The following is a 26,980-nucleotide window of genomic DNA, read 5'->3' on the forward strand; positions in this document are numbered from 1 at the left end:
CAGTCCCACAGCCATTTAACTTAACTGCTTGACAACGCTGTGAAGGACTTGGGTCTCTCAGTTCTCCTCTCTGCCATCCCAGGTGGCAGCTTTTATCTCCAGGCTCCTGACCATATGGTGGCCACACGTGCAACTCTGGCCATCACATCTTCACACAGCATCACCCAAGCCCAAAGGGGAGCAGTCCCTTCCATGTGTCTCCTATTAAAACAAGGATAGCTTTTTCAGAAGCCCTGTAGAAGACTTCCTGTGTGTCTCATTGGGCAGGATTGGGTCATATGTGCCTACTTAAACCAGTCCTTCCAAGATGAATGAAAACTCCATGACTAGGTTGGTCAAATCAAGATCCATCCTCTAGGGGCTGGGAAGAGCATCACCTGCATGAACATTTGATCTGGGGGAAGAATAAAGTCTAGGTTGTGTCAGTAAGGACACAGGTTCCCACTATGTCCAATGGAAGAACAAAGTAGTTTTGGTAAAGAGTAAAGAAGGCTGAACATTTTATGTGATTGGAATATTGTTAAGGGCGTAGTCTTGTTCATGGCCTCAGCTTGATTTGGTTCCCTCTCTGAGGGTCCCAGACAGATGTGTCACCCACTGTCTCCCTGGGTGGTGGGCTCTCTCTTCTGACTGGAGCTCTTGGGTCTGAAGCTCTTGCTGGGCCAGTGGGCATCCACCCTCAGTCATGGGTTGGAAACGCTCTCTTGCACTGACCTGAACCTCAGCTGTATGGTCCTGTTAACTGCAGGATTTCTTCTAGCTCCTCTTTACTAAGCTCCCCGCTCATCACTTCTCGGCACTCTCCTCTTAGCACTGCCTTCCCTTCAAACCTTCTCTGCTAGATTAGCGTCAGCTAATGTTCACTTTGCTTCCTGAACCTTCTGCTCTTTTTCATTGTCAGCCTTCCCTTTCTAAGAACCCCAATTTGTCTAAATATCTTCCCTGTCCACTCTATCATTGCCTTTTCCTCATGGCATGCTTTCACTTCCCATCTGTGCCTGCTTATTCTTGTCCTCCCCAGTTAGCATTCTCAGACTCTCATCTGCCTCTGGTAAATCACTTAACTGAGTCTCAATGTACTCATCCATAAAATGGGTATTAACCATATCCGACTGCTTTATAGGGAAGAAAGGAGATGGGGGAGAAGCAAGAGAAACAGTTTGATTTGTAAACTATGGGGTTTTATAAATGTATAGCATGGTGGTGTTACCAATTTTCTTCTTTCTATTTTCAGTACCTGTAAAGAAGCTCCAATGTTAGCCAGCCTTCAGTCTATTCCAGAATAAGTTCCCTAGGGATTTCTGCAGACTTTGGGGAGCATGTGTAAAGGGAAGACATCCCCCATACTACCCTAGGATTACAAGAGGCGTGGGGGTCCTAAAGGGTGTTTCTAAATTGCTTGAACTCTAGAGTAGTTGGGTTAGAACCCGACGTGTCTCACGTGCAGGTTAAGTACAAAGCTCCCTCCTTGGGGCTTTAGTTTCTTCCTGGGTGCACTGAAGAATTGAGATGGACCATCCCAGACTGTGTGTTTCTGAGTTCTGCAATTTGGTGTTTTTGGTGTTTCTGTTGGGGGGGCTGGTGTCATCCCCATCCCTTCCCACCTCTGCTCAAGCACATGTTTGTAACAGTCACCTACGTGTTACTAAAAATAAACTTTCTTCCGTGTTAAACCTAGTTTTGTTTTGTTTTGTTTTTAACATCCATGGAGCTTTGTCACTCTTGCAAATTCTCTCCTTAGCTTTATAGGACCTCACTTTTCCCCCAGGAAGAGCTCAGGGGCACACATCACTATCCTAGGAATTAGATCAAAGGAATAAAAATAGAATTCCTTCCTCTTTTTACATGTCTCTTCTCACCAATAAGGTGACCTCAGGTCTCCATTTCAGGCAGGTTTTAACTCAACTTCTCCTTAAAATGAAGCCTCAAGTCTTTGGGCGACAGTTCATCAAGTTGTCCTTACAATTCTGAGCACTTCAGTATCTAATACAATTATTCATTTATAAGCAGGGAGAGCAGAAATGAAAATTTTGCAGTGTGGTGTGTGTTTCTGGGAGATGGATGTGAAAGGATGAGGGAGATGGATACTGGAAATCTGTATCTTTTCATTAACTGAATATGAAATAACTACGTTCCTCCTACCTCGCAGTGTGGGCTTGGCCAGTCAGTATTGTTTTGGTCGTTAATGTCCCTGAAACTCCTAGAGCTCCTTGGAAGAAAGGTACAGCTTAACAAAAAACAAACAAACAAACAAAAAAAGACGAATAAATAATTCTGAGCTGCCTACAGATCCTCTCTTGGGAAGAAAATCGCTGTATAATTCACTTGGGGGCTTTTCGCTGCTCATTGGGCCTTCAGCGATGAGAAGATAATACCTTGTTTCACTGCAGTCTGCTTGGCACTTGTGAGTCAGCCGGATTCCTATGGGAGAGCCAGGTACCTTGCTTAGCTGCCACTTGTTTTTTATTTCTCACCCAAAAAGACTTTCTTTTCTTAGGCCGGATGTCTGCAAATTGAAGTTTGAAGGGAAGACATTTTATGTGATTGGCACCCAGAAGGAGGTAGGACACTGCTTGTCCGGCTCTCTGTGGTTGCGTGTGCATGTCTAAGTACGTGCAGGTGTGTATGTGGGTGAGAAAGACTCGAGCATGAAATGTGCCTTTGGTGCTGTAGCCCCCAAAAGGCCACAGTGTTAAAGTCTGTGATGACCCTGGAAGTTTAGACTTAAACAAATGAACACTGGGTTTGCACATTTAAAATAACTTCAGTGAGCAGTGCTGAACATAAACTCCTGTGTAAAAATTAGACTGGGATAGACTTGAGAAATAGAAAATGGAATGCCCCTCTACGTCTGTAATTTGCCAGAATACAGAACTAGGAAACAAATGCAGAATACTTAAAAATAGATGTCAGCCAGTACTGGTTGGTTTTATAAAGAACATCTCTAAGTCCCAGGAATCTTAGAATCCAGGAGTCACCAGATAAAGGGTGACTTCATCAGGGAATGCGCTTTGGGCGAGGCCATTACTGCAACTTTGAGCCTCAGAGCTCTGTCTGGAAGTTTCTGGATTTTCTTGACCCTACTTTTCGGTTTAAGCACTGGATGTTCAAGAATAGCAAATAAGTTTTTAAACTAATCCAAGCCAGACTATGAGGTAGGCAATGGCAGGGGTGTTGAGAAGGATTGTGAAGCTATTTTTTTTTTTTTTTTGTAATCAGAAACAGAGCCTGGAACTAACTACTGTATAAAAAATAAACAACGAGGTCCTACTGTAAATCACAGGGAACTGTATTCAATACCTTGCAGTTGCCCATAATGAAAAAGAATCTGAAAAGGAATAATATCCATATATATATATGACTGAATCACTGTGCTGTACACCAGAAATTAACACAACATTGTAAACTGACTATACTTCAATTAAAAAAAAGTTAGTGAGAAAAGCAAATAGCAGAACAGTGTAAAACCTGAGCCTGTTTATGTAAAAATAAAGCAGTACATATGTTTAAAAAAGAAAGAAAGAAAGAAAAAAGAAACAGGTCCTGGTTAAGTTAGTAATGTCTGCTATGACTAACAGCAGAGGGTGAGGGCTGGGGGAATACCACTTCAGCAACACTTTTAAGTAGATAGTAATGCGTAAGTTACTTCAAATCTGTTTGGTAGGCGGCGGGATGCAAATAGGTAAATTCTTGAAGGAAAAACATAAAAAATAAACAGTATTTAACATGCCCTTTCTTGTTTTGTTATTTTTTTTTATTAGAAAAAAGCCATGTTGGCATTCCATACTTCAACACCAGCTGCCTGCAAACATCTTTGGAAGTGTGGGGTGGAGAACCAGGCCTTTTATAAGTAAGTAGCTCTTAATCTAATCATAGGTTTTAAAAGCACCCGTGGAACCCTTTACGTTCTGCAAACAGCTGTATATTCATTTCTTTTAATATAGTCCTTTATATTATATTTAAGTGAATTATAAATTTGGTGCATTGTTCAGGGTGACTCCCAACCCCTGTTGGCCTGACCAAGTCCTGAACTTTATTTTATGTTGTGTGTTTCCCATAGAATTGCTGTGGGCTCTGCTCCCCTTCCCTACCCTTCCCTTCCCTTCATTGCTATTTCCATTCAACATGTCACAGGATCTATTTCTGGTTGGTGCGCCCCTCGCAGCAGACCTTGAGGAGAATTTGGGGCAAGTAGTCATCTTTGGAATGTGGTTACTGAACTTACCAGCAGGGGAGTGGGAAAGGGAAAGGGGAGGAAGGCAGTAAAGGGCGCATTACTGAGCAGTCACTATGGTGGGCAGCTGGGCTCAGCTCTGCTGGGGAGTTCTCCCACTGATTGGCAAGGAGGTTGGGCTGTTTGTCTACCAATTCCCCATTCATTTTGGTTGAGGGACATTACAAGGGCCGAGTTAATACTCTCTGGCACGTCTGGCTTACTCTGAACATGGCTGAATGTGCTGTCAACACCAGAAAAAGCAACCTTGGGCGGAGAGTCACACGTGTTCATAGTAAGAAGGCTTCCGTGTATAGAGACGAGAGCCAAAGGTTTGGGGGTGGAACACCATCAGAGTCCAGGATCGTAGGAAGTCAGTGCTGGACAGGACTTCAGAAACCATCCACAAAGCTCTCATGTTTCAAAAGAGGTTCACACTTGGGATCTTTCCACTTCTCCTCTTTGAGACACACTTGCTGATTGGAAGAGCAGTGGTGATGGACTCAGAAACCCAGCCAGCCCTGCCTGGGGGATCAGCACCGCTGACCCCTGGAGCTCGTCTGGGTGGCTTTTGCACAGCCCCACCACCACCAGTGAAATTCTGTGTTACTTATTAGACTCACCTGGAAACGCTGAATCTCTGAACCTCTTGGGCTTTGGCTGACGAGGAGCATCAGGAAAGTGATGGCTTGAACAATGTTTCTCAAATCCTTTTTCAGCCACAGAACAGTTTTCCTTAAGCAGAATGTGTAGACAGACCCTAATATGTAAAAACAGATAAAAATAGAGAAGCTGTAGTTGTTAGTGGAGATCAGAGTTGGGACTGGGGACTGGAGAACCTTCACTCATTATTGCTCACTGCTCCGCAGGAGGTTGGGTGACCAGTTGTCTGAGTTTACCCGGGACCCTCTCAGGCTTAGAATGAAAGTCCTGTGTCCCAGGAAACCCTTAAGTCCTGGGCAAATCCTATCAGGAGCATAATATGAAAACCCCTGGATGAGGTGATTCACAAAATGCTGTGCCTTTAGGAATGAAGCATAATCAGTAAGATCTCAAGGCATCTGCAGGTCCGCCTCTCCCGTGAGGACGTCTAATCCCTAATATTTGTACTGATGTGAGATTCCCCAAACGTTTTGTTCCTCCGTTATCCCATAACCATCCCTGTTCCTTAGGAAAGATATAGCTTGTCCTGACCCCGCCGTGTGACCTCAGGCCAGTGGCCGGCCTCAGCCTTCTCATCTGTAGAATGGAGGAACTGGGACTCAGGCATGATTTGCTGGCATCACTGTGGCCTAGTGTTAAGGATCGGGAAGCAGACAGACTTGGGTTTGAATCTTGACTCTGTCACTTACTAGCAGTGCAGCCTGGAACAAAACTCTGAAGTCTTTGAGCCTCATTTTTATCTTTCGTCTGTAAAATGCGATTGGTCATCCCTGCCTGGCCATGCTCAGTTGTGCCAGGCACACTGAGCCTCAATAAAAGGTAGCTGCTGCTCTGACTGCAACGATACCCCCTCCACTGACGTGGAAGTTTTCTGAGCGCCAGTGGGTGCAGAGCCCAGTCCCTTTGATGCTGAAGGGCTCCCATTCTGTTCAGCTCAGGGGTGGGCACCGCCTTCCTCCTCCACTGCTCCACCCCGTTCCCCGGCAGGGGTCCTGGCCCTGCTTCCGGCTGTCCCACCAGCACGGGGCCTTAATGGGTTCAGCCAGCAGAGCCAGGCCCTGACCTTGTCGCCTGGGTTGGGGGTGGTTTGCGCCCTCCGTTTCACTTCACCTGCCATGGGAACAGGAGAGGCCCCGTGGCCAAGAATTCCCTGGTGTGCTCTTAACACGTGAATGCGCTCCTAGTTGTCAGCTGGCCCAGGGCCACTGATCCAGTTTGAAAGCCCTGGCTCTGAGATCTGCCTGGGAACAGAGCCCGGAAGCAGGAACTGTGGTTCCCCTCCTGCTCCAACCCCCAGGGGATCCCCAGCACAGACTCAGACAGTCACCGTGTCAGAGCTTCCTCTCGGCAGCATGTTTCTAGGTGCTGCCACCCCCAGGGCGCTGAAACGGCCCCTTTTCTGGGCACTGGTTCCCTGAAAGCACACAGGATTCCCTGAAGGGTTCAGTGGCTCACGGGTGTTTCTATTCACGAATCTTTATCTCACACGTGCTCTATGTCATGCACTCTGCTAGACTCTGGGGGCACAGTGGAGGCTCCAGTGACACTCTCTGTGCCTAATTTTATATGGAATTATGTGCAGGGGATAAAGGTTGTCCCTATAAATTTCTTGTTCAGAGTCTGTGTACATTTTTTCGAATGAACAGCACTACACTTCATAGACAAGGACCTGGAGTATCTCCCTAAACTGGTGCCTCTCACACTTTAGTGAGCATGTGAATTGAGATCCTGTTAGCACGTGGATTCCGGTTCAGCAGGTCTGAGCGGGGCACGAGAGTCCGTGTTTCTAATAAGCTCCCCGGTGACACTGAGCTGCTGTCCCGTGGACCACACTTGGGTAATAAGCCTCTAAACCAGAGGTTCTCAGCCTGACAGCACATTAGAATCACCTAGGGGAGCTTCTTTGAAATATTACCATTGTTTAAATGTGGACCCTACCCCAGACCTAGTTAAATCAGAATCTGGGTCCTCACCAAAAAACGTGTGCATAAGTCTTCACAGCAGTGTTACTCATATGAGTTAAAACATGGGAACTGCCCAAATGTCCATCAGTGGATGAAAGGATAAAAGAAAGTGGTCTGTCCATACAGTGGAATATTATTCAGCCATAAAAGGGAGGAAGTACTTACTGATTTGTGCTACAACATGGATGAACCTTGAAAACATTGTGCTAAGTGAAGAGAAGGCAGTTGCTAAACACTATATATTGTATGATTCAGTTTACATGAAATACCCAGAATAGGCAAGTCTTAAAAGCCAGAAAGTAGGTAGTGGTCGTCTAGGATGGGGAGTGGAGGAGATGAGGGGAAGAGGAAAGTGATTGCCAGTGGGTACAGGGGGCTTCTTCTGGGGGTGATGAAAATGTTTTTTGATGAATTTTTAATATATGCAAATTATACTGAAAACCACTGAAGTGTGTAACCTAAAAGGGTGAACTTTGTGTTATGTGCATTATGTTTCAATAAAGCGGTTATTTTAAAAGTTCAGAATCTGGGATGAGGGGTGTAGATGTTGGTAGTAACAAAGCTTTCCCAGGTGGCGTGAACCTGGATTAAGTGCCCTCATCCGGTGATTCTCAAAGTTAGGGTTCCCGGACTAGCACAGCATCTCCTGGGAACTTGTTAGAAAGGCAGATTCTTGGGGCTCCAACCCAGACTGACTGAATCAGAACCTTGTGCTTTCAGAAGCTTTCAGGTGATCCTGATGCATCCTGAAGTCTGAGAACCTGCATGACTAAAGCATTATTTTAAAAATACAAAAAAATTATAATAATACAGACAAGCTGGGTTTGCAGCCCAGTTTCTCCGGCTTCTGTGATTGTGACCATGGTTTAACGACTTACCCCTTCTGTGCCTCACTTTTCTCATGTAAAAATGGGGATTGCTCCCTCCAAGGAGAGAGCCATGGGATGCAATGAGTTAGTATATTTAAGGTGCTCTAGATGGTAAAGGGTCCCGAGGAGGTGCTCGATAGTAACATACGTTGTTATTGCTATTACTCCAGAAGCTGTAAACCATGGGAAAATGGGAAATCGTATTGTTAATTCTAGAGGTGGCCTTTAGAGCATCACCCAATGTCTCCCCAGCACCTAACCTGACCTCCACCCCCAGCCCCTGTAGTGGCAGGTGCCACAGGAGAAGCTGGAGGCGGGGGCGAGGCACAGTGTGTTACTACAGAGCTGTGCTGTGTGTACGTTGTACGATACTGACACTTAGTGAACACTTTGCTGGTTCTGGGCACTGTCCGTGTGTGTGCAGATCTCACATATGTTACCCCATTTAAAACGCACCTTCAGTGTCAGGATTGGGCAGAACTCCCTAGAGCCATGGGAAGGGGGTCTCTGGGTACAGTGGCTCTGCCCTGGCAGCGCTGGGGTGGGGGTGGTGGAGAGCTGTGACAGCAGAGGGAAAGCAGTGACCAGGCCACCGTGTGAATACACAGGTGTTGCCAAGTCATGTGCTGATAAATCAGAGACTGGATTTCTCTGTGAGGTCAGATGTTGTGAGAAGGGTCAATGCTTCTGTGCTGGGATTTTGGTGGGGGTTGGAGCTGGAACTGGGGAGAGGCAGGCCAGGAAGTAGGCTGGGGGAGAGAGAATTGCTACGGTGACTTAGTTGTGCTTTGATTGCCTTCACTGGGAGGAAGACTTTTGCCCCCGGCTTGTTGGTGGGAGAGCCTGGGAACAGAGTGCTGGAGCAAGTCGGCGAGAGCGTGACGCCTCCCGTACTGGCCTTCAGTGTTTGACAAGGTTCCCTGGAATCACCACGACTTAGAGGACTGGCTTTGGTAGTTCAGTGGCGAGAAGGCCCAGCGGAGGTTCTCAGAGTGATATGGGCGGCAGGGGAGGGAAAGTGTTACATAATGATCAGGTAGGACATTAGGTGTTTTCAAATCATTGACTCTGATTTACCCTCTCTCAGAGCACTATGAATTCAGTATTATAACACCCTCACCCTTGAAAAAGTTCGTGGAGAAACTAAGGCTCAGAAAATCTATGTGACTTGACCCAAGTTACAGGACCAAAAACAGGAAGGAATCCCTGTGTTTTTCAGGGAAAAAAAGGAGAATCTGGGGACTCAGAGGTTCCCCAGTGCATGCAGGCTGTGCTGGAACAACCCTGGAGTATTTGATAAAAAAAAAAACAGCTCCAGGCCCTGCTCCAGGCCTGCTGGATGAGGTGTTCAGTGACAGAGCCCAAGAGCTGGTCTGTGTGCCCCTTCTCCGGGGGCTGCTGCTGCTGCACTGCCAGGTTTGGGAACGAGTAGGTGTGTGTCCTGTAACCCAGCCACCTTCCTCTCGCCCCCGTTCATCTCCCTCTGTCCTACTGTCTGTTTCCCAGTTCCCAGGAGGGTTGTGGGGTCCAGCTCTCAGAATAAATTCCATTTAAGATCTCAGCCCAAGTATTATCAGGCATCCGCCTGGATGTTTAGGGAGGCAGGGCATGGGTGGTAATGCTCTCAGCAGAGTGTCCCCGACACAAATGATTGTCGAGGGCAAACAGTTGTCAGGAAGAAGCTGAGACTTTTTTTTTTTTTTTTACTTCTCTCATCATGAGCAGATAGTGAAATGTGTCTTCTGATGCGGTTTTCTTGAGGCACTTGGAGGGTTTGTGCGGATGCAGTGGAGCGCTGAGGCTTCCTGCCAAGAGGCTGTTCTGCGTGTAAGGCGAAGGCAGTGGCCTCCGCGTGGGCCCTGGAAGGAGCTGGGGCTGAACCGTGAGACAGAGCAGCCTTCTCCCCCAGAAGAGCCCCGTGTAGCCAGGAGGGTCGCTGGAATTGCTATGCTAGCCTCACCCCTTTAAGCTTCTGGTATCTTCCATTAAAAAGGTGCAGAGTTGAATCTGAATTTCAAAAACTACAATTAAGACTTTTAATAATCTTTTTTATATTCTTTTTCATTATAGGTTATTATAACATATTGAATGTAGTTCCCTGTGCTATACAGTAGGACCCTGTTGTTTATCTATTTTATATATAGTAGTGTGTATCTCTTAATCCCCAACTCCTAATTTATCCCTCCCCTCTTTTCCCTTTGGTAAAAAGATTATGTATATACAACTGAATCACTATGCTGTACACCAGACACTAACTCAACACTGTAAATCAGCTATACCTCAATTTTAAAACAGACTCCTAATAATCTTTTTAGCAGGCTACCTTGCCCTGAGGATCCTGAGGAATCTGGAACAGTAACAACAAAACAAAAAAAAAGCAGAAACTTCTTTAGGAATTTCTCTACCCCCTACCGCCACCCCCTGCCCCCACCTCTGAGGCCTTGGGAGCAACAGCCCTGCCCAGAAGTTGGGGAGAGGTAACCGGTGATGGTCCTTCTCTCAGATTCCGGTAGATTTTGTGTCGCCAACAGCCCTCTCGGGCTGGGGTCGGGGGAGAAACAGGCCCAGGACGGGCCGTCCTCACAGGAGGAGGATGCAGCGGGCCACGTTAGTGAGGCTTACTGGGGAACGTTCTCGTCTTGCCTGGGTGTGCTCTGGAACCTGGCTTTGGCCCGCTGCCTCGGGGCTGTGGGTCCCATGTGCTCTGCCTGTCCCCAGGGCCCGCCTGCTGTCTTCTCTGGGCCCTGCCTTGATGGGCATCCCCCTCCCCTGCCCATCTTACTCTCTGGACTCGTCCTTTGTACCCAGTGTCCTCCTCTGTGGGTTCAGGCTGTTTGTAAACGAGTGTTACTGTGGCTTTAAGTTGTTCTGGGGACAAAGACCAAATCTTTAACAAGGACAGTTCAAGGTCAGGTCCTGCTAAATTAGGGGGAAAAACATGTGAGTGTGTGTAAGAACAGTTGTGATAATGGCATGGGGAAATGCACACCTGATCATCTTGGTTCCCCCAGTGCTCAGGCTCAGGGCTTTGCCTGCCTGATCATCTGCTCAGAACGCCACCCACCCACCACCTGCCGAGTTAACACCATCCCTCCCCTGGATCTCAGCTCAGAGGTCCCTTCCTCAGCCACTGCCGTGGCCCCCAGACCAGATCAGCCTCCCACCCCCATAACCTCATGGCACCGTTTCCTCTGTAGCAAGTACCATGGCTCGTAATTTACGTTTGTTCACTTCTTTGCGGGGTTTCTAGGTTAATACCCGTTTCGTCTCTGGACCTTACATTCCATGAACGCAAAGTCGTGTCTTCCCCGAGCTTAGCGTGACGCAACGGGCAAACCAGGCTGAACGAACGAACCAAGGCCTCAGAGGCTCGGGGCGGGGTCGCCGCCTGCCCTGACACTGTCAGCCGCAGCCCTGGCTACGGGCTTGTCTTTCTTCAGAATTCCATAGAGCACACTGTTCTGTGTTTATTTTTTTATGAAGATTTTGTAACTATCAATAGTTAAAAATGATCGTGAACTCTGGGAGACCAAGCTTTTCTAACTTGGATTCAATCCCGTAAGGCCTGAAGTGACTGGCATGGAGGCGTCCCGGGCCGTCGCTGTAATTAAGGGCCCTGTGTGCGGCCTCCGGGCGGGCTCTGTTCAGGACTGTTGTCCAGAGTGGTGTTTTGTTCGTATTTACGGGAAGGGCTCAGAGGTGCTGAATCAGTGCTTGGCTGGGCTCCTGTTCCTCGTGTATCTTAGTCATCTACCAGCGCGGGTTCTTTTAAAGGGCACTGGGTCATGGTGACTTAACCCCGGCATATTCGGAAGCCAGTGACCATTTCCATGGTGACAAGGGCCCCTCGTGCCCTCTCTCAGAAAATAACAGTAGGTGGATTCTCCGTGACATGGTGAGTGACCTGTGTCACCGGGAAGCTGTTTTCTGCTGCAGTGTTGGTATAGATGCAGGCACAGAAGTGCCCGGGCAGCGAGGGACTTAGTGATGCCCTGGGGTCCAGCCACCCCCTCCGTATCACTCAAACAGAAACTGGCAGAGAATTCCTCCTGATCATCAATATTGCTTGATCCTTTTTGTAGGACATAACCAAATGCATGGCTCACCAGCAGCGTATAAAAAGAATAAAAAGAGTTGGCGTAGAAAAGATCAGATTGCAATGCACTTAGTGAAAGTAACTTTTCTTTTGTGGAACTTCTCTTCCAGGGATGTGTGTGTGCTAAGTCATACAATAAAATGCATTTCTTTCTTGGCAGTCAAAAATCTCCAATTACCACATTCTGTAGCATGTCCTGTTTGGACTTTCCAATGTCATTGTCATCTCTGCTCTGCTTTTTCTTAAAGGTATGCAAAATCCAGTCAGATCAAGACGGTGTCAAGCAGCAAGATATTTTTTAAAGGAAGTAGATTTCGATATAGGTGGGTACCCAGGGTTCCATTTCGATGATGGGACTGGGCTGGGGGCGGCCATTTATGTTGGAATGTTGTGCTTGTGAATCAGTGCACTGTGGCCTGTACCCTGTTTTGGTCCTCCCTTTCCACTCCACTCATCTCTTGTGCCCACGGGACCCCTTAAACTCTGAGGTAATGTCCCCTCGTGAAGGCAGAGAAGGCTTGGATTCCTAGAGCTGGGTCAGACCATTGTGAAGTTTTAAAAAAAAGTGTGCACACCCCTCCCCTTCTGTTCTGAGTGTCCATGCACAGACGCCTATCTGTTTCTATCTTTTGCAGCGGTAAAGTTGCCAAAGAGGTGGTGGAGGCGAGCTCCAAAATCCAGAGGGAGCCTCCGGAGGTGCACAGGTGAGTGGGGTGGTCCCCAGGGCTCTGGGAGATTTCTGGGGTGGACAGAAGGGTTGAAAGTCTGGCTTTGCCAAGTCGTCTATAACGAGAAACGGAGTGAGGGCACAAGCTGCCTGGCTCTATGTCGTTTTTGGCCCTGGTTCCGGGAGTGGCACTCTGATCGTCCTCAAAATCTCGCCCAGATTTGGCTGGGCTCCATTCTGAGCTCCATTCGTGCTCTGTGGGGAGTCATTGGCCTGGTGCGTCACATGAACAAGGAGGAAGTGTGGGGGCATGGCTGTGTTATCTCCTGGCCGTGTCCGTTTTCATGTCTTCTTAGAACTGTTCTCTGTTCCTGCCTCTGTTCATCAGACGTGGCCAGTCCCCACTGGCCGACGCCTTCTAGGCTCTTTCACGTGAGGGGATGGGGTTCTCATCTCTCATTGGACCGTTTACCCCCAAAAGTCACTCAGAGGAATGAGGAACTTAATCATTAGTGGGTCAAGGGTACCCATCTACAGTAACGTGGCAAAATATGTAATTCTTAGGAATTAAATATTCTTTTGATCATGTTGACTTCTTACCACCACAGTTGACACAAATCATTGTACATCCTAAACTTCAAACATGCTAACTATCTCTAGCCGAACATTCTTATCCTGATGTTTGCCCCTTTGAAGGCAAGGTCATCATAAGATGGATTCTTTAGGAAGTTCCCACACACTGGTTGGCACCTGTCCTTCCTTCCCCATCTTCGAACTTGGAGGAGTTTCCTTTATGCTCAGATTTGCCCAGTCTCCTCCGTCTCCAGGGTGACCCAGTGAGCTGGGTGCCTCCCACCCTGTCCTTGGTGCTGTCGGGCAGGAGGGGGCGGTGGTCTCTCAGAAGTGTAGCCCAGCCAGCTGGTGTGGGCATGCAGGCAGGGGAGCACACTGCGGTCGGCACGAAATCCTGTGTAGATGTGCACAGAGAATAATTCATTCCTGGTCCCCACTGGTGACCCAGAGGGAAGCTGTTACATGCAAGTCTGCAAAACAGTCTTTTCAGCTTTGAGAAGTAGGAGGAAACTGTGGGGTAAGGGAATCTGGGAACGCCTCGGCTGGGACAACTTGGTGTAGTACCTGGGAAAGTCTTAGAGTCTAACCACTGATAACAATAGTCATTTAAAAAAAAAAAAGTCTTTTTATGCCCCCTCTCCACCTCAGACTGTGATTATTCAGTGCAGCAGCAACAAACAAGAGGCAGTGATAGAACATGTCATTTGAACGTTTCCAGAATCTTTGGTCTGTAAATGACCTCAGGGCTCACTTCGCTTGAGCTTCTATTTTATAGACAAGGGAGCTTGGGTCTCAGAGGAAGGAACTGATTTATCCGAGGTCATGAATGTTTTGGTGGCACAGCTAAGCCCAGAACTCCAGCATCCTGTGCTCTTCGTAGCTTCTGCCACCCTGAAAGCCCCCGCATTCTCCTCGAAGCTGGGGGACAGAACTACCCTGGGGGCTCGGCTTGGGTTTTATTCTTCCGACTTGGAGCTTGAGCGTTTGATCTTAAAATAAAAGAAATATTTGATTCCGGGGCGTTCTCTTGATGGCACAAACACAAAATAGGAAACTGTTTTTAACAGTATGCTTTCAGAGAGACATATTCCAATTATATAAAGCTTTCCACAAGCCCGCAGTTTCCATCTATGAATGGTTAATGAGATCAGAAAATAATTTTTTAAAATACTCCTCTTTTAAATTAAGGTTTTGCATAATTTATAGGAATCAAGGTGTCCTAGATCAAGGCTTCCAAAATGTAACTTGTACAGGGATTACCTAGGGATCCTGTTAAAATCAGATTCTGATTCATGAATCTGGCTTTTCTAATACGATCCCCAGATGGCGGCCGTGTGGCTGGTTCATGGTTCGCACTTGGAATAGCCAGGCTCTACGTAACTGGTGGTGGAGGAGGTGAAGGGGCAGGTTGGCCCTAGTGAAAAGCTTTTCCTGGAGTGGACCAAACCACCAGAGGGGATGGGAGATGAGGCATCCATCAATTTATAGGTTTCTTTTTGCTGGAATCTTCTAAAAGCTCCCAAGATATTACTGCAAATTCATACCTGCTGTTTCTTGCTCTTCCACTACCCCCTTTTTCGTATTTGTGAAAGCCTGTTGTGTTCACATCTTTAGGATGCCTCTCTGGTCCTCAGTTCTTTGATTCTCTCAAGTCTCTGATATTACAAGGAAGAATTTGTTTCAAGTAATGATACAAAGTAAGCTCAGGGAGGACAAGGTCTGTGCCTATCTTGGTCGTCTCCATCTCACCCATTGCCTAACACAGTGCTTGGCACGTAGTAGGAAGTCAGTGCGTATTTGTTGAATGACTGTGTGAACTAGGAGTGGGGGCTGACAGCAGCTGTAGTTTTTCTCTGTAATTTTCTGAGACCTGAGATCTGTCCGTGGTGCTGCCCTGGGGCCCTCCCCCCCCCCAAGAGGCAGCACTGTGGTCAGAGCTGGGGTGACGTGTGCCGCTTTCAAAGTAGCAACTTTTTGTTCCTTCCCAGCAGCTGGCTGCATGGTAGGAAATTGTTCCTCTTGAACAATTACTGTATTTTCGAGTTGTTTTGACTTCTTTGGTGTGGCTGTCAAAAGTGAGAATAAGTAATGAGCTCTCCTCTGGCAGTGCTCAGAGAGGACTGCTGGTGTGGAATGGTGATGGAAAGACTTCAGTTAGCTGTCTTTCCTCTCATTGGAGATTCTCCTCATCAAAGAATAACCAGTTCTTTGACTCCTACTTCTGCTGAGATGTGTGTCACACAGAGAGACAGACACAGACTAAGAACATTGTCTTGAGATTTTTTTTTTTCCCAAAAGGAGAAGCTCACTCTCATGTTAGCTTACAGATCTTTGCTGATGACAAGATCCCCAAGCAAAGTTCTCTTGGTGGCCACTTGGTGAGAATCACCATCCCAGGGCCCAGTGAGCTGGAGGGCTGACTGTGAGCCAGCAGGGGGACACCCAGAGGCAGTGCTTATACCTGAAACAAGCACCTGTCTAGGAGTCATAAATGGGTCTCATCTTGGCTGTGTGGCTGTGTTGTGTGTCTTGGGTAAGTCACTTAACTTCCCAGATCATTAGTTTGTTCATCTATCAAATGAGATTCAAACATCTTTGCCTGACTTCTAGGTTTTGTTATGGGCATTAAAATAAAGCTGCTTATCAAGGTGGGGCTGATTAGTACGGCAGTAATTACAGAGAGACAGAGGTGACAAATGTAGTGAGTTGTAAAAGAAGGGACAGTAGTGGGGGGGGGGGCAAGGATTAGTTGTGAAGGCAATCCAGGAGGGCTTCAAGGAGAAGGAGATATTTGATATCATCTTTGAAGGGTAAGTTGGTTTGGGTTTTGACAGGAAATATGGGGATGGGAGGGGCACTGAAACACCCACCAAAGGCGCCCCGCCTCCCTGTCTGTCAGTGCAGAGAGTGGGCTTCCCGGCTATCAGCCGACAGTCTTCATGAGACACCTGCACAGTGTCTTTGCTATGTGCTGCCCGTGGCAACTACTGACACATGTGTGCTCCTTTCAAAAGAAGAAAGCAGAGCTGGGCTCTGTGGCTGGTTGGTGAGTGAGGTGTGAATTTGAATGGGAATATTAAACACTGATGTTACATGTTGGACATCCAGCAACACCAAGATAGCTCGTAGCTGTGGAATGCCTTTGCCATCTGCCAGGCAGGGGTTTTTGTTTTTGTGTTTTTTGGTGACTGTTCAAATACTTTGAGCCACATCCTTCATTCGGTTTTCTGCATATCTAGCTCAGTGATTCCTGCCTCCCCCGTCTTTTGGTTTCCCATATCTTTTTTCCATGCCTTGTCTTGTCATTTAGCATGTGCAAGTCTGATGACTGATGGGGAAACACGTTTTCTTTCACTGTGTTGCTTTAGAACACACAGCCGTTAGAACACATTAGGACCTTAAAGATAAAAACGACTGTGTATTTTGAGGGTTATGTCATCTTTACTACTGACCTCATCCACTGGGTTAGTCTCAAGCAGTTCCCAGCTTGGGTAGCAACTGAGATGGAGGGGCCAGTGTTCCCAGTGGAAACCAATTCCTTCTGGCTTGTGTGTGTTTCCAGAGCCAACATTACTCAGAGCCGCAGTTCCCACTCCTTGAACAAACAGCTCATCATTAACATGGAGCCCCTGCAGCCCCTGCTGCCTTCCCCCAGCGAGCAGGAGGAGGAACTCCCACTGCGTGAGGGTAAGTGCACTTCTTTCTAGGAGCCGGCGTTGCGGACTTACCCTGGAGGAATGAGGGAAGCACCGATCCTAGGTACCTGGGGTAATGGGGTTGGGGTGGGGGTCAGAGTGAGTCACAAATTGTGTTTTTAGTAAATTGTTCACAGCTGGAAGACTGCATTACACTGAGAGTTCCATCAGTACCTCCTGGAGAGAGTTCACTGGTACAAAGCATTCTTAAAATTACATGTGAACGCAGTAACAGTGTTAGACCCGTACTGTCCAGTATGGTAGACATTAGCCATTAGCCATTACCTATTTAAAACTAATTTTAAATTAATCAAAATTAAGAACTCAGCTCCTCAGCCACATTAGCTAGCTTTCCAATGCTCCGTAGCCACGTTTAGCTCCTGGCTACCATCTTGGACAGCTCAGACCAAGAGCATTTCCATCATCACAGAAAGTTCTATTAGATGGCTATGTTTTTGACGATAATCACAATTAAATTAGTGGTTGTAAAGAATTCTCCATGAATATCTCTATACTGGTTATCCTCTTTCTGCCTCACTATTTCTACATCCTCTTACTCCCTTTTCCACAGGTCTTTGTCTGACAGTTTTGATATAAGCTAAAATATATAGGGGCCATTTCAGCCCTAGAGTTGTTATATTTGTAAACCCTATAGTACATGTGCTTCTAGGCTTCTTTTGTTTTGTTTTTAAGGACTTTACTTTAGGGAAGAATCTTTTTTTTTTTTTACATATATTCATTTTCATGTTCTTTTTCACCATAAGCTACTAAAAGATATTGAATATACTTCCCTGTGCTGTATAGTATACACTTGTTTATCTGTTTTATATATTACCAGTCAGTATCTGCAAATCTCGAACTCCCAGTTTATCCCTTTCCACCCCACTCCCCCTTGGCAACCACAAGTCTGTATTCTATGTCTGGGTCTGATTCTGTTTTATATATAAGTTCATTTGTCTTTTTTTTTTTTTTTAAAGATTCCACATATGAGTGATATTATATGGTATTTTTATTTCACTTTCTGGCTTACTTCACTTAAAATTACATTCTGCAGGGCCATCCATGTTGCTGCAAATGGCATTATTTTATCATTTTTATGGCTGAATAGTGTTCCATTGTATAAATATACCACATCTTCTTTATGCAGTCATCTGTCAATGGACATTTAGGTTGTTTCCGTGTCTTGGCTATTGTAAATAGTGCTGCTATGAACATTGGGGTGCAGGTGTCTTTTTGAATTAAGGTTTCCTCTGGATATATGCCCGGGAGCAGGATTGCTGGGTCATATGGTAAGTCTATTTTAAGTCTTTTGAGGAATCTCCGTACTGTTTTCCACAGTGGCTGCACCAAACTGCATTCCCACCAGCAGTGTAGGAGGGTTCCCTTTTCTCCACACCCACTCCAGCATTTATCATTTGTGGACTTTTGAAAGATGGCCATTTTGACTGGTGTGAGGTAATACCTCATTGTAGTTTTGATTTGCATTTCTCTGATAATAAGTGATATTTGAGCATTTTTTCATGTGTCTAATGGTCATTTGTATGTCTTCCTTGGAGAATTGCTTGTTTAGGTCTTCTGCCCATTTTTGGATTGGGTTGTTTATTTTTTTCTTAGTAAGTCATATGAGCTGTTTATATATTCTAGAAATCAAGCCCTTGTCAGTCTCATCTTTTGCAAATATTTTCTCCCACTCCATAGGTTGTCGTTTTGTTTTGCTTATGGTTTCCTTTGCTTTGCAAAAGCTTGTAAGTTTAATTAGGTCCCACTTGTTTATTTTTGCTTTTATTTCTGTTTCTTGGGTAGACTGCCCTAGGAGAACATTGCTGAGATGTATGTGAGATAATGTTTTGCCTATGTTTTCTTCTAGGAGATTTATTGTGTCTGGTTTTATGTTTAAGTCTTTAAGCCATTTTGGGTTTGTTTTTGTGTATGCTGTGAGGGAGTGTTCTAACTTCATTGACTTACATGCTACTGTCCAGTTTTCCCAACACCATTTACTGAAGAGACTGTCTTTATTCCATTCTATGTTCTTGCCTTCTTTGTCAAAGATTAATCAACCAAAAGCTTGTGGGTTCATTTCTGGGCTCTCTATTCTGTTCCACTGGTCCGTATGTCTGCTTTTGTACCAGTACCATGCTGTTTTGGTTCCTGTAGCTCTGTAGTACTGTGTGAAGTCTGGGAGAGTTATTCCTCCAGCCTCTTTCTTTCTCTTCACTTGTATTTTGGCAATTCTGGGTCTTTTGTGATTCCATATAAATTTTATTATGATTTGTTCTAGTTCTAAAAAATATGTCCTGGGTAATTTGATAGGGATTGCATTAAATCTAGATTGCCTTGGGCAGTATGGCCATTTTAACAATATTGAATCTCAGGGAAGAATCTTACCACACTGCTTGCTGCAGACACTTGGTGAGGCAAACCTCACTCTCATTAATTTCAAAGTAAATTTTTTAAAATTCATGTAAAATAAGGTTATTGGAACCTTGAGCCCAAACATAGTATGCTTTTCCTTAGCTTTATATGATTTTAGTTTCATCATTTAAAATCCAGATACTGGGCAGTTTCAAGAGGGTAGGTCACTCTGTCCCCAAAAGATCACCTTCACCTGCTCTTTAAGTCAAGAATTCCTTCCAGGGGAGAAAACTCTTCAGCCTATACTAAGAATATGGCTTGGGGATGCGGATACCCTTGGGAGAGGGAGAGGGAGAAGCAGCTGATTCACACTGAAATGTGAGAGATTTTAGTAAATCTTTCTCTGAAAGGGAACTTTAGTGATTAGGAAAGAGGACTGGGCAACCGGATGCCACAGATTCCATGGGTGGAAGGAAAATGTGCAAAATATGAAGGATGGAGTCTCAGGAGGTACCTTTATCCCCAGCTCAGCCACAAGATAATGATAATGAGTAGGGTCTTGTTATAATGGCTTTTATGCTCTGTCTCAGCAACTAACTCTGTAAGCTCCTTGCTAAATTAATTTTCCTAGCCCAAGGGTCTCTGGGTCCATGTGGCTTGCCTACCTTTTTCAGCACCTTCTCTGTTTTTGTATGTTTCTCAAGCACAATAAAAGCAGGTTTTGTTTCTGATCACCAGCGATTGTTCTGGGCTTCCTCTCATACGTCTGGAATACTGGTTTGAGTGGAAATCACTTTTTCTGGGGGTCAGGATTATCCTAAGATAGAATGAAGGAGGGTGTGGCTAACGGAGAAGACGCAGGGAGAAAGGACAACCCACACTTGGGATTTTGTGCACTGTCTGCAGAGATGGACGCCTAGATGGGAATAAAGGTTGGAAGACCAGTTACCATGGGGATGTGGAAGCCAGGCCACCGATGGAGCGTCCCTGATGGGAAAGGGAGCCCAGGCAAGCTTTCCCCTGGACCCTTCATTCTATTCAACTAGAGACTTCTGTCTTGCTCCATTTTCTATAATGAGGTTCCACTGCTAAATACTAAGCTTGTCATTAACATGACAGCTGTGTGGACGAGAGACAGGCCTTGTAATTAACTGTAATAAAAATTCAAGTTTTCATGATATACGATAGGAATTCATAAGCCACCTTCTCAATTTTTCCAGTTATTTTAAAGATGAATATTAAATTCTATCACCAGCTGTAAAGTCAGACTGATAGGTCTCTCTCTTAAAAAGTTCAAAACAGCTCTATGAATGCCTAATAAAATGCTCTTTTCTAGGAGAATTGTCCTCTTAAGGAGCATCTTTGTGGGTTTTGAAACTCAGGCAAATCGTAACATCTTCCAGGATATAGCATGAACTCAAAAGGAAGAGAAGTAGAAATGACAGAATTGTTAAATTAAGCCCAGGGCAATCTGAGCCCTGGTAAAGAGTTTTCTGATTAGGAATTATTAAAAAATCAGATTGGGAGCAGAAAGAAGGTCTTAACTCTGACCCTTGGAGGCACCATCTCCGGAGGTCCTGGTGCTTTGTCTCACATGGGTGCCATGGAGGTGACATCTCTGCTGCTGTCCTGACTCTCAGAGGTCACGACCACCCATTTGTCCAACAGTCCCTTTCTGTTCTTCCTGGAGCTTCAAGATTCTCAAAGACAGCTGTAGGGAGCATGGTTGCCCAGATTAGCTCAGAGGCATGCTGGGCGAACATGTAACCCCGTTTATTCACATGACAGCTGGAGGATTAGCTCTGAGGTTGGCTGTGTCTGGATAGAGAAAAAACAAAATCAGTTTCTAGGTGCCATTAGGCAACAGGAAAGTTTTCAGTGTTACCCCAGAGTCACTCGGTTACAGGACCTGAGGAGATGAATGCTATGGAAAAGTTTCGATGAAAATGGCAAACCATTTGAAAAGTGCCACTTAGAGTTTATGACAATTTGGGGAGAAGAAAAGCTTGAGAGAGGGAATTGCTCTGAGTGAAAATGACATTTTCAGGGGTGATTAATCTGAATAAATTCACATGCAAAGTGAAGGAGGGTCCCCACAGTGCAGATAGCAAGATGCTTGCATGTTTTATTGATGGAGTGTGTTTTTCATTAAGGAAAAAAGATTGATTATGGTAGAGAAGGGAAATGGAATGCAGCACATGAGACTTGGAAGTTGGCAATTACTGATGTCCAGTGAAGGTCATTCTTGGCCACCAGAGCGATGGCATAGGGTGGCATGGTTACACAGACAGGAAATCACGCTTTCTTCTCCTTGGTAGACAGAACTAAATCAGAGTTGAAAATGTTTGACACCCTCCTGCTGGCAAAACTAAAGCCCAAGGAGGCACCAAAATTTATATAAAGGAATGTTTTGGGGGTGCCAAAATGGTTGGCTGGAGGGTGGCTTAAAGCTACATTTGTGTATGACTGAGAAAATGTCTGTATCAAAGAGTGGATGGGAGTTGAGTGGGTGGTGAAACTCACTCTCCCAAACCACCCTGAAGCACTGTCTGTGTGTGTGTGTGCACGCACATGGGTACACGTGTGTGTCATGGATGTGGCTCAGCGACAGGAGGGTGGGGGACAACGGGGGTGCTCAAAGGGTTATTTGCAGTGTCCAGCCCTCACGAGAGACAACTTAAGTTGGCGTCATTGAAATTCTAGTCCGTATGTGAACCTATGAAGGCATTTTGAGCAGATAAGAGTGTCGTTCTCATCCCTCAGGCATGCCGTCCTCAGACGCCACCCCGCTCCACTGCAGCGCTGAGCAGGTGACCCGCGGGGCCGGCTGTGTTCTCCACATGCAGGTCCTTCAACCCCACAGCAGGCAGAGCCTTTCAGACGCTGCATAGCTGCTCCAGTCCCGTCACTGGTGGAGGCTCTGTATAAGCCCAAGCCTGTTACGATAACCCTGCCTGTGCATTCCTTTTCCCACACTCCTGAGTCTGGTCTCCTCCCTGGTTATCTGATAGGAAAATTCTTCTTCCTCTTTTCTTCCTTTATGGATTTCCATGGACATGTTTCAAACAGATTTACTCTCTTCTCAGGGTTTCAGTGCCTCTCTTGCATGGCATTTTTCTCTATGTGCTACGTCATTCCTTCCTTTTGGCTCGGAGTATGTCAGGATGTGCATTAGGAATGATGCACTGTTGTTTTTGAAATTTCTTTTATGTGATGTTTCATCAAAGTAGGAGCTGTTTATACCCTGTGGAACCACCCTTCCCCTTGTGGTTACTGCTACCTGGTGATGGCAGACCAGTTAGCACCAGCTCTAATTACCCGTCTCTGCCATAGGGTTTGGAGTTGCTATTTGTTTGTATTTTCTGATTATAAAACTAATTCATCATCTTCTAGAAAATCTCAAAAGTACAAAAAAGCATAAATAAACAGAAAAAAATCACTTCCCAGATTGTGCTACCTCCTAGAGACAATCGATGTTAATGTGTTAAGAGTTTTCTTCCCTACGCATTCTGATGCCATTTGGATCATCCTGTGCGTGAAGTTTTTAAAATTCCTGCTTTGTGTGCTTAATGTTGAAAATACGAGTGCATGAAAACCTATCATAAATTGAACTGGAGGCCAAACAGTGAATTGGGAGCATATTTAATGCAAATGTGGGCAAATGGGTTAATATCCTGAACTGGAAAGAACGCTCACAAAGTGCTGCTTTAAGCATCATTTTTGCGTTGCCCAGGTTTGGGCTCTCCAGAACTTTTCCATTTCCTGGCCCGCTCCGTCTCCCACTGCTGACAGGCATACAGGAGCCGACCCTGCTTCACAGGAGCTAGGAGCCCATGAGGAACAGAGGTCAGCTCCTGGTTTTATTTAGAATTGCAATATCGGATTAGCAGAGCCTGAATTCAGAATTCATGATCACGCTTATTAAATTCGGGAAGAAGGAACCGCAGTTTGGATCGGCACCTCCTCTAGGGTAGGAGATGCCAAGAGCCACTCGGGAAGAGAGGACGCCCTGAGCCAGCTCTGTAAATTCACGTTTGCAAGCGGTTCAAAGCTTTCACCTGCCCCTTTTGTGCTCTTCTTTGGAGTTTGTTTCATCTTTGGAACTTGGCTTCCTATGTTTACTGATGACTTATGCACTCCTAAGAAGTCTGTATCACTTGAAAGAGATGTTTGAAGTCTGAAGTATTTACACTGCTGTGAGGAAGCCCAGTGCCTTGTTCCTGATGCAATTTAAGTGCTTTTCTCTTGCAAGGCTTTTGGATTTCGCCTCATACGATACCAACAGTGAACATCATTTCAGCTCTGTAGTTGGCTAATTCCCATAAATTGTTCATTTTATGGAATGTTATATTCCTCGGCATAGACCCAGAGCAGACCAAGTGCTGGGCTTGAGATCCTGGTTGTCAAATTCCTGATGGGGGAATCGTAGACAACATCAAACACATCTAAAACGGCTCAACCTCTTTCTGCAAAAACAGAACTGTTCACTGGGGAGCTACATCTATTTTTCAATTACATCAAATGAATTATCAGCAGAGACATCTCATCCTATACGTGTCAGGAACCTTCGTGATTCAGTGAGAGGAGCTGATGCATATTCGGGGCAGGGTTTGAGCGTTTGCTCTGCAGTCACAGCACGCCAGGACCCAGTGACCCCCGGGAAGCGTCTGGGACACAGGGGAGCATCGCCTCACCTCCACACGAGGGGTGAGAGGGCTGTGGACAGCGGGTGCCACACCAAACAGAATTCCTAGTCGCGCCGGACGGCAGGGCAAACAGACTTCATGCAGGAAGGCTCTCTCCCCTCTGGGAATCATGTTCTGATTTTAAAGCTGAATTTGTCAAGTAAGGAATGGCTCACTCCAGGCTTAGTTCTAATTACTCAGAGTCTATGTTGAGAATCTTTGTCTTATTAGTAAAAGTGATTCAGTTTGGAGCTTCCCAAATCACTCCTCCTGCTCAGCTGGGCACTTGGCTGCTGCACTTAAGTATGAATAATTAATTGCTCTAAAGGATTCAGCTGCGGTGAAAAAAAAATGTGTCAGTCAAGCATCCCATGAAGTAATCCTGTCACGGTCCTTGAGGGTTGGGGTGGGAGCCAGGGGGGAGCGTCAGCATGAGCAGCTGTGACAGCCAGAGTGTGGTCTGCGACAGGGAAGATGTTCTGCTTGGCGCTTGGATGAGAAAACCCTTCCACCACATCCCTAAGAAACCGCGGGAGAGGGAAGGTGAAGATACTGCTAAACCATTGTCATTAGAAAGCAGAGGCTACAATTTTCTGGATTTCAGATGCATTGCACAGTCAGTGTGGGGTTCTGTTTCCTAGTGTTTTTGCTGGCAGGTTGGTAGCGAGTAGTAAGTAACTGTTCTCTGTGGTACCCAGGCTTCCACTGAGGCAGGAGCTCACACAATCTCCCTTGCTTCCCCGCTCTTCTGTTAGGACCCAGTGCTGATTATGTGAAAGAAGGAGTTGGGCAGGACGTGCTATTTCTACTCTAAATTTTAGGTAGACCCGTAATGGTAGGTCTTGGGCCGTAGGGGCAGGGCTCAGAAACAAGGCTCGGTTCAGTGGAAATGTGGTTGGGCATTGGGCGCGTCCACGGGGCGCGCGTCCAGTGCCGCCTGCTGAGGGGCGCGGCCTCCGTCTCGGCTTGGCTGATGGTGAGCTGGAGGTCCTGGAGCCGTGGCTTCCAGACCACGGTTTATACAGCGACCCACTGGGGTGGAAGGAGAAACCACTCAGACTTCCATTGCTATTTTACTTTCATCACCTCCTCAAAAAATTCCTAACGTGTAGGCTTTATAATGGACGTGATATATCAAGAGAGCTGTACGTGTATCCCATTTATACATAAATAGGCGTTTTTCCTAAGTAGGAGCAAACATTTTTTTCCCTCCCGAAAAGTTTGGCTCCAGCTGCTCTAGGTCTTAGAGCTGAGTCCACTAAGAGGAAAAGGCAGGGCATGTTTTTGAAACTCTGAAAGCCCTGTTCATGCCAAATCTCCAGATTCCTAAAATGGATACGCGGTCTCTCTGCTCTGGTTACGGAGGTGACGTGCCATTTTACATGCTTTTGGTCTTCCACGCTGGTAAACCAGGGTGAGTCACCCAGCACAGTCCAGGCCTTTGCCAAGCTCTCGGCTAGGTGCTGTGTCACGGTCACTGAGGTGCTCTGTGGGGCCCAAGTCCCCGGATCACACGAGCGCTGGACCCTACTTGCTTGTGTTGGATAGACTGAGAGGGCTGGGGTTCTTGGGTTCACTCGATGAACACCAACTTCCGCTCTGGTACCTGCAGGACACTGACAGTGCCTGGATCTTATTTCATCTTTTATAAAACAAGGTGAGATGATTTCTCAGTTTCCTCCGCAGTCTGACTATCCTTTAATAATTCTTCCCCCACATTCCTGCTGTTCTTAATTACATGCTTTTTTTTTACATTAAGCCACTATGATTTATGAAAATGCACATATATGTGGCTCTTATGTGCATATGAAAAGTATTTAATTAAATAAGTACATAATTTTATTCCAAGTCATTATAACTCCTTTTCCAAATAGCTTTAAACACAGACATTTAATATGTGCTTTAGATCATCTGTCATTACCTCAGAAAACCAGATACAAACATCTTTTTAAATGTGGTTAGTGAAACAGTAAGCATGGGGCACAGTGATCTATAAAAAGCAGGGTTAAATTTTTTTTCTTTATTTTTGTAAGTTGCAGACTTCCACCACAAAATTGAAAATTAATGTCAGCTGGCTTAAAAGGGAATATAAAATGAGTATTTCCTCACTTGGGAGAGCCCTCACAGTCTTTAATGTCTCCTTTTAGAAGTCAGTTTGGAACCTTTTTAACCCCCTAATCTCCACTTCAGCATTAAAAAAAAAAGTGAAAATGGGCAGATGCTCTGGCTGATAGAGAAATAGAGTTTGCAGGATGACCCACTTGATAATCTGAACACAGACTGGATTTTGCCATTAAAGGAAGGTGTATCCATATTCAAAAGACAGCAGTGCTTGTGATCTGTGGGCTTGTCAGTCCCTACCGGAGCCGCTGCCACAGCTGCTCAGTTTGGCCCCTCAGCACAGGCTCAGCCCCACCCCGACGCCAGGGCCAACCCTAGGCTCCCTGGGAGGGGATGAGTAAGCTGAAGCCCGGCCCCTTGGCTCTGGCTGTGAGCCGTGCTCTCCCAGTTGCTCTGCCTGGTCTTCTCTTGATCAGCCTGTCAGCCTTGCACCCTTCCTGAGTCTCTGCCCCGGAACTCCTCCAAGAGCCTGGAAAGCCCCTCTCCCTTGGGCTGGACCACACTCCGGACCCTGACCCTGTGGCTGGGGCCTTCCCCTGCTCTGCTGGTTGACAGCCTGCATGGAGCTCCCATTCTGTCTCGTGTCTCTAGGAGCCAGGCTCCCTTCCTTCCCAGAGCAGACTCTTTCCCAGCACTGGCCCATCCTGAGCAGAGGAGTCAGTTTTTAAATGCTCATCTTCTCTGGTTAAACTTCTCCCACTGCCCAGTGGTATCATAAGGTACAAAATCGTCAAATCCATCAGCAAAATCCTGTTCGCTTTACCCTTTCAAGTAGACTCCAGAATCCACCCTGCACCACTCCAGCTGTGGCCACTCTTGTCTCCCTCAGGAGGTAACAGTATCTCTGCTTCTACACTGTCCCCCTGTCCCAACCCACGTTTTCCACAGAGCAGCCAGGGTAATCTTTTGTAAGTGGAACTCAGATCTAGTTAGGTTCAAATCTAAGCATGCTTGGCCCCCTCCCCACCCTTAGACCATTTCCTACTGCCCTCCTTTTGAATCTCTGTGTTCCTACCACACTGGTCTTCTGAGCTGGGTACCACCTCAGGGCCTTTGCACAGCTGTTTCATTTACATAAGGGG

At 46.2% G+C, this 26,980-nt stretch overlaps 1 protein-coding gene across 2 annotated transcripts in view; it reads left to right on the forward strand.

Moving 5' to 3' along the window:
* The window catches only part of FRMD3 (FERM domain containing 3), a 256,971-nt gene that overhangs the window by 192,010 nt on the left and 37,981 nt on the right, over positions 1-26,980 (forward strand). For both annotated transcript variants that reach the window (XM_031447136.2, XM_010993498.3), the window contains exons 9-13: positions 2,498-2,561; positions 3,762-3,850; positions 12,054-12,128; positions 12,441-12,509; positions 16,608-16,732. In XM_031447136.2, coding sequence (XP_031302996.1) covers positions 2,498-2,561; positions 3,762-3,850; positions 12,054-12,128; positions 12,441-12,509; positions 16,608-16,732 — 422 coding nt within the window. The remainder of the gene's footprint in view (positions 1-2,497; positions 2,562-3,761; positions 3,851-12,053; positions 12,129-12,440; positions 12,510-16,607; positions 16,733-26,980) is intronic.

Source organism: Camelus dromedarius, chromosome 10, assembly GCF_036321535.1.
Source record: "Camelus dromedarius isolate mCamDro1 chromosome 10, mCamDro1.pat, whole genome shotgun sequence".
Lineage (NCBI taxonomy): Eukaryota > Metazoa > Chordata > Mammalia > Artiodactyla > Camelidae > Camelus > Camelus dromedarius.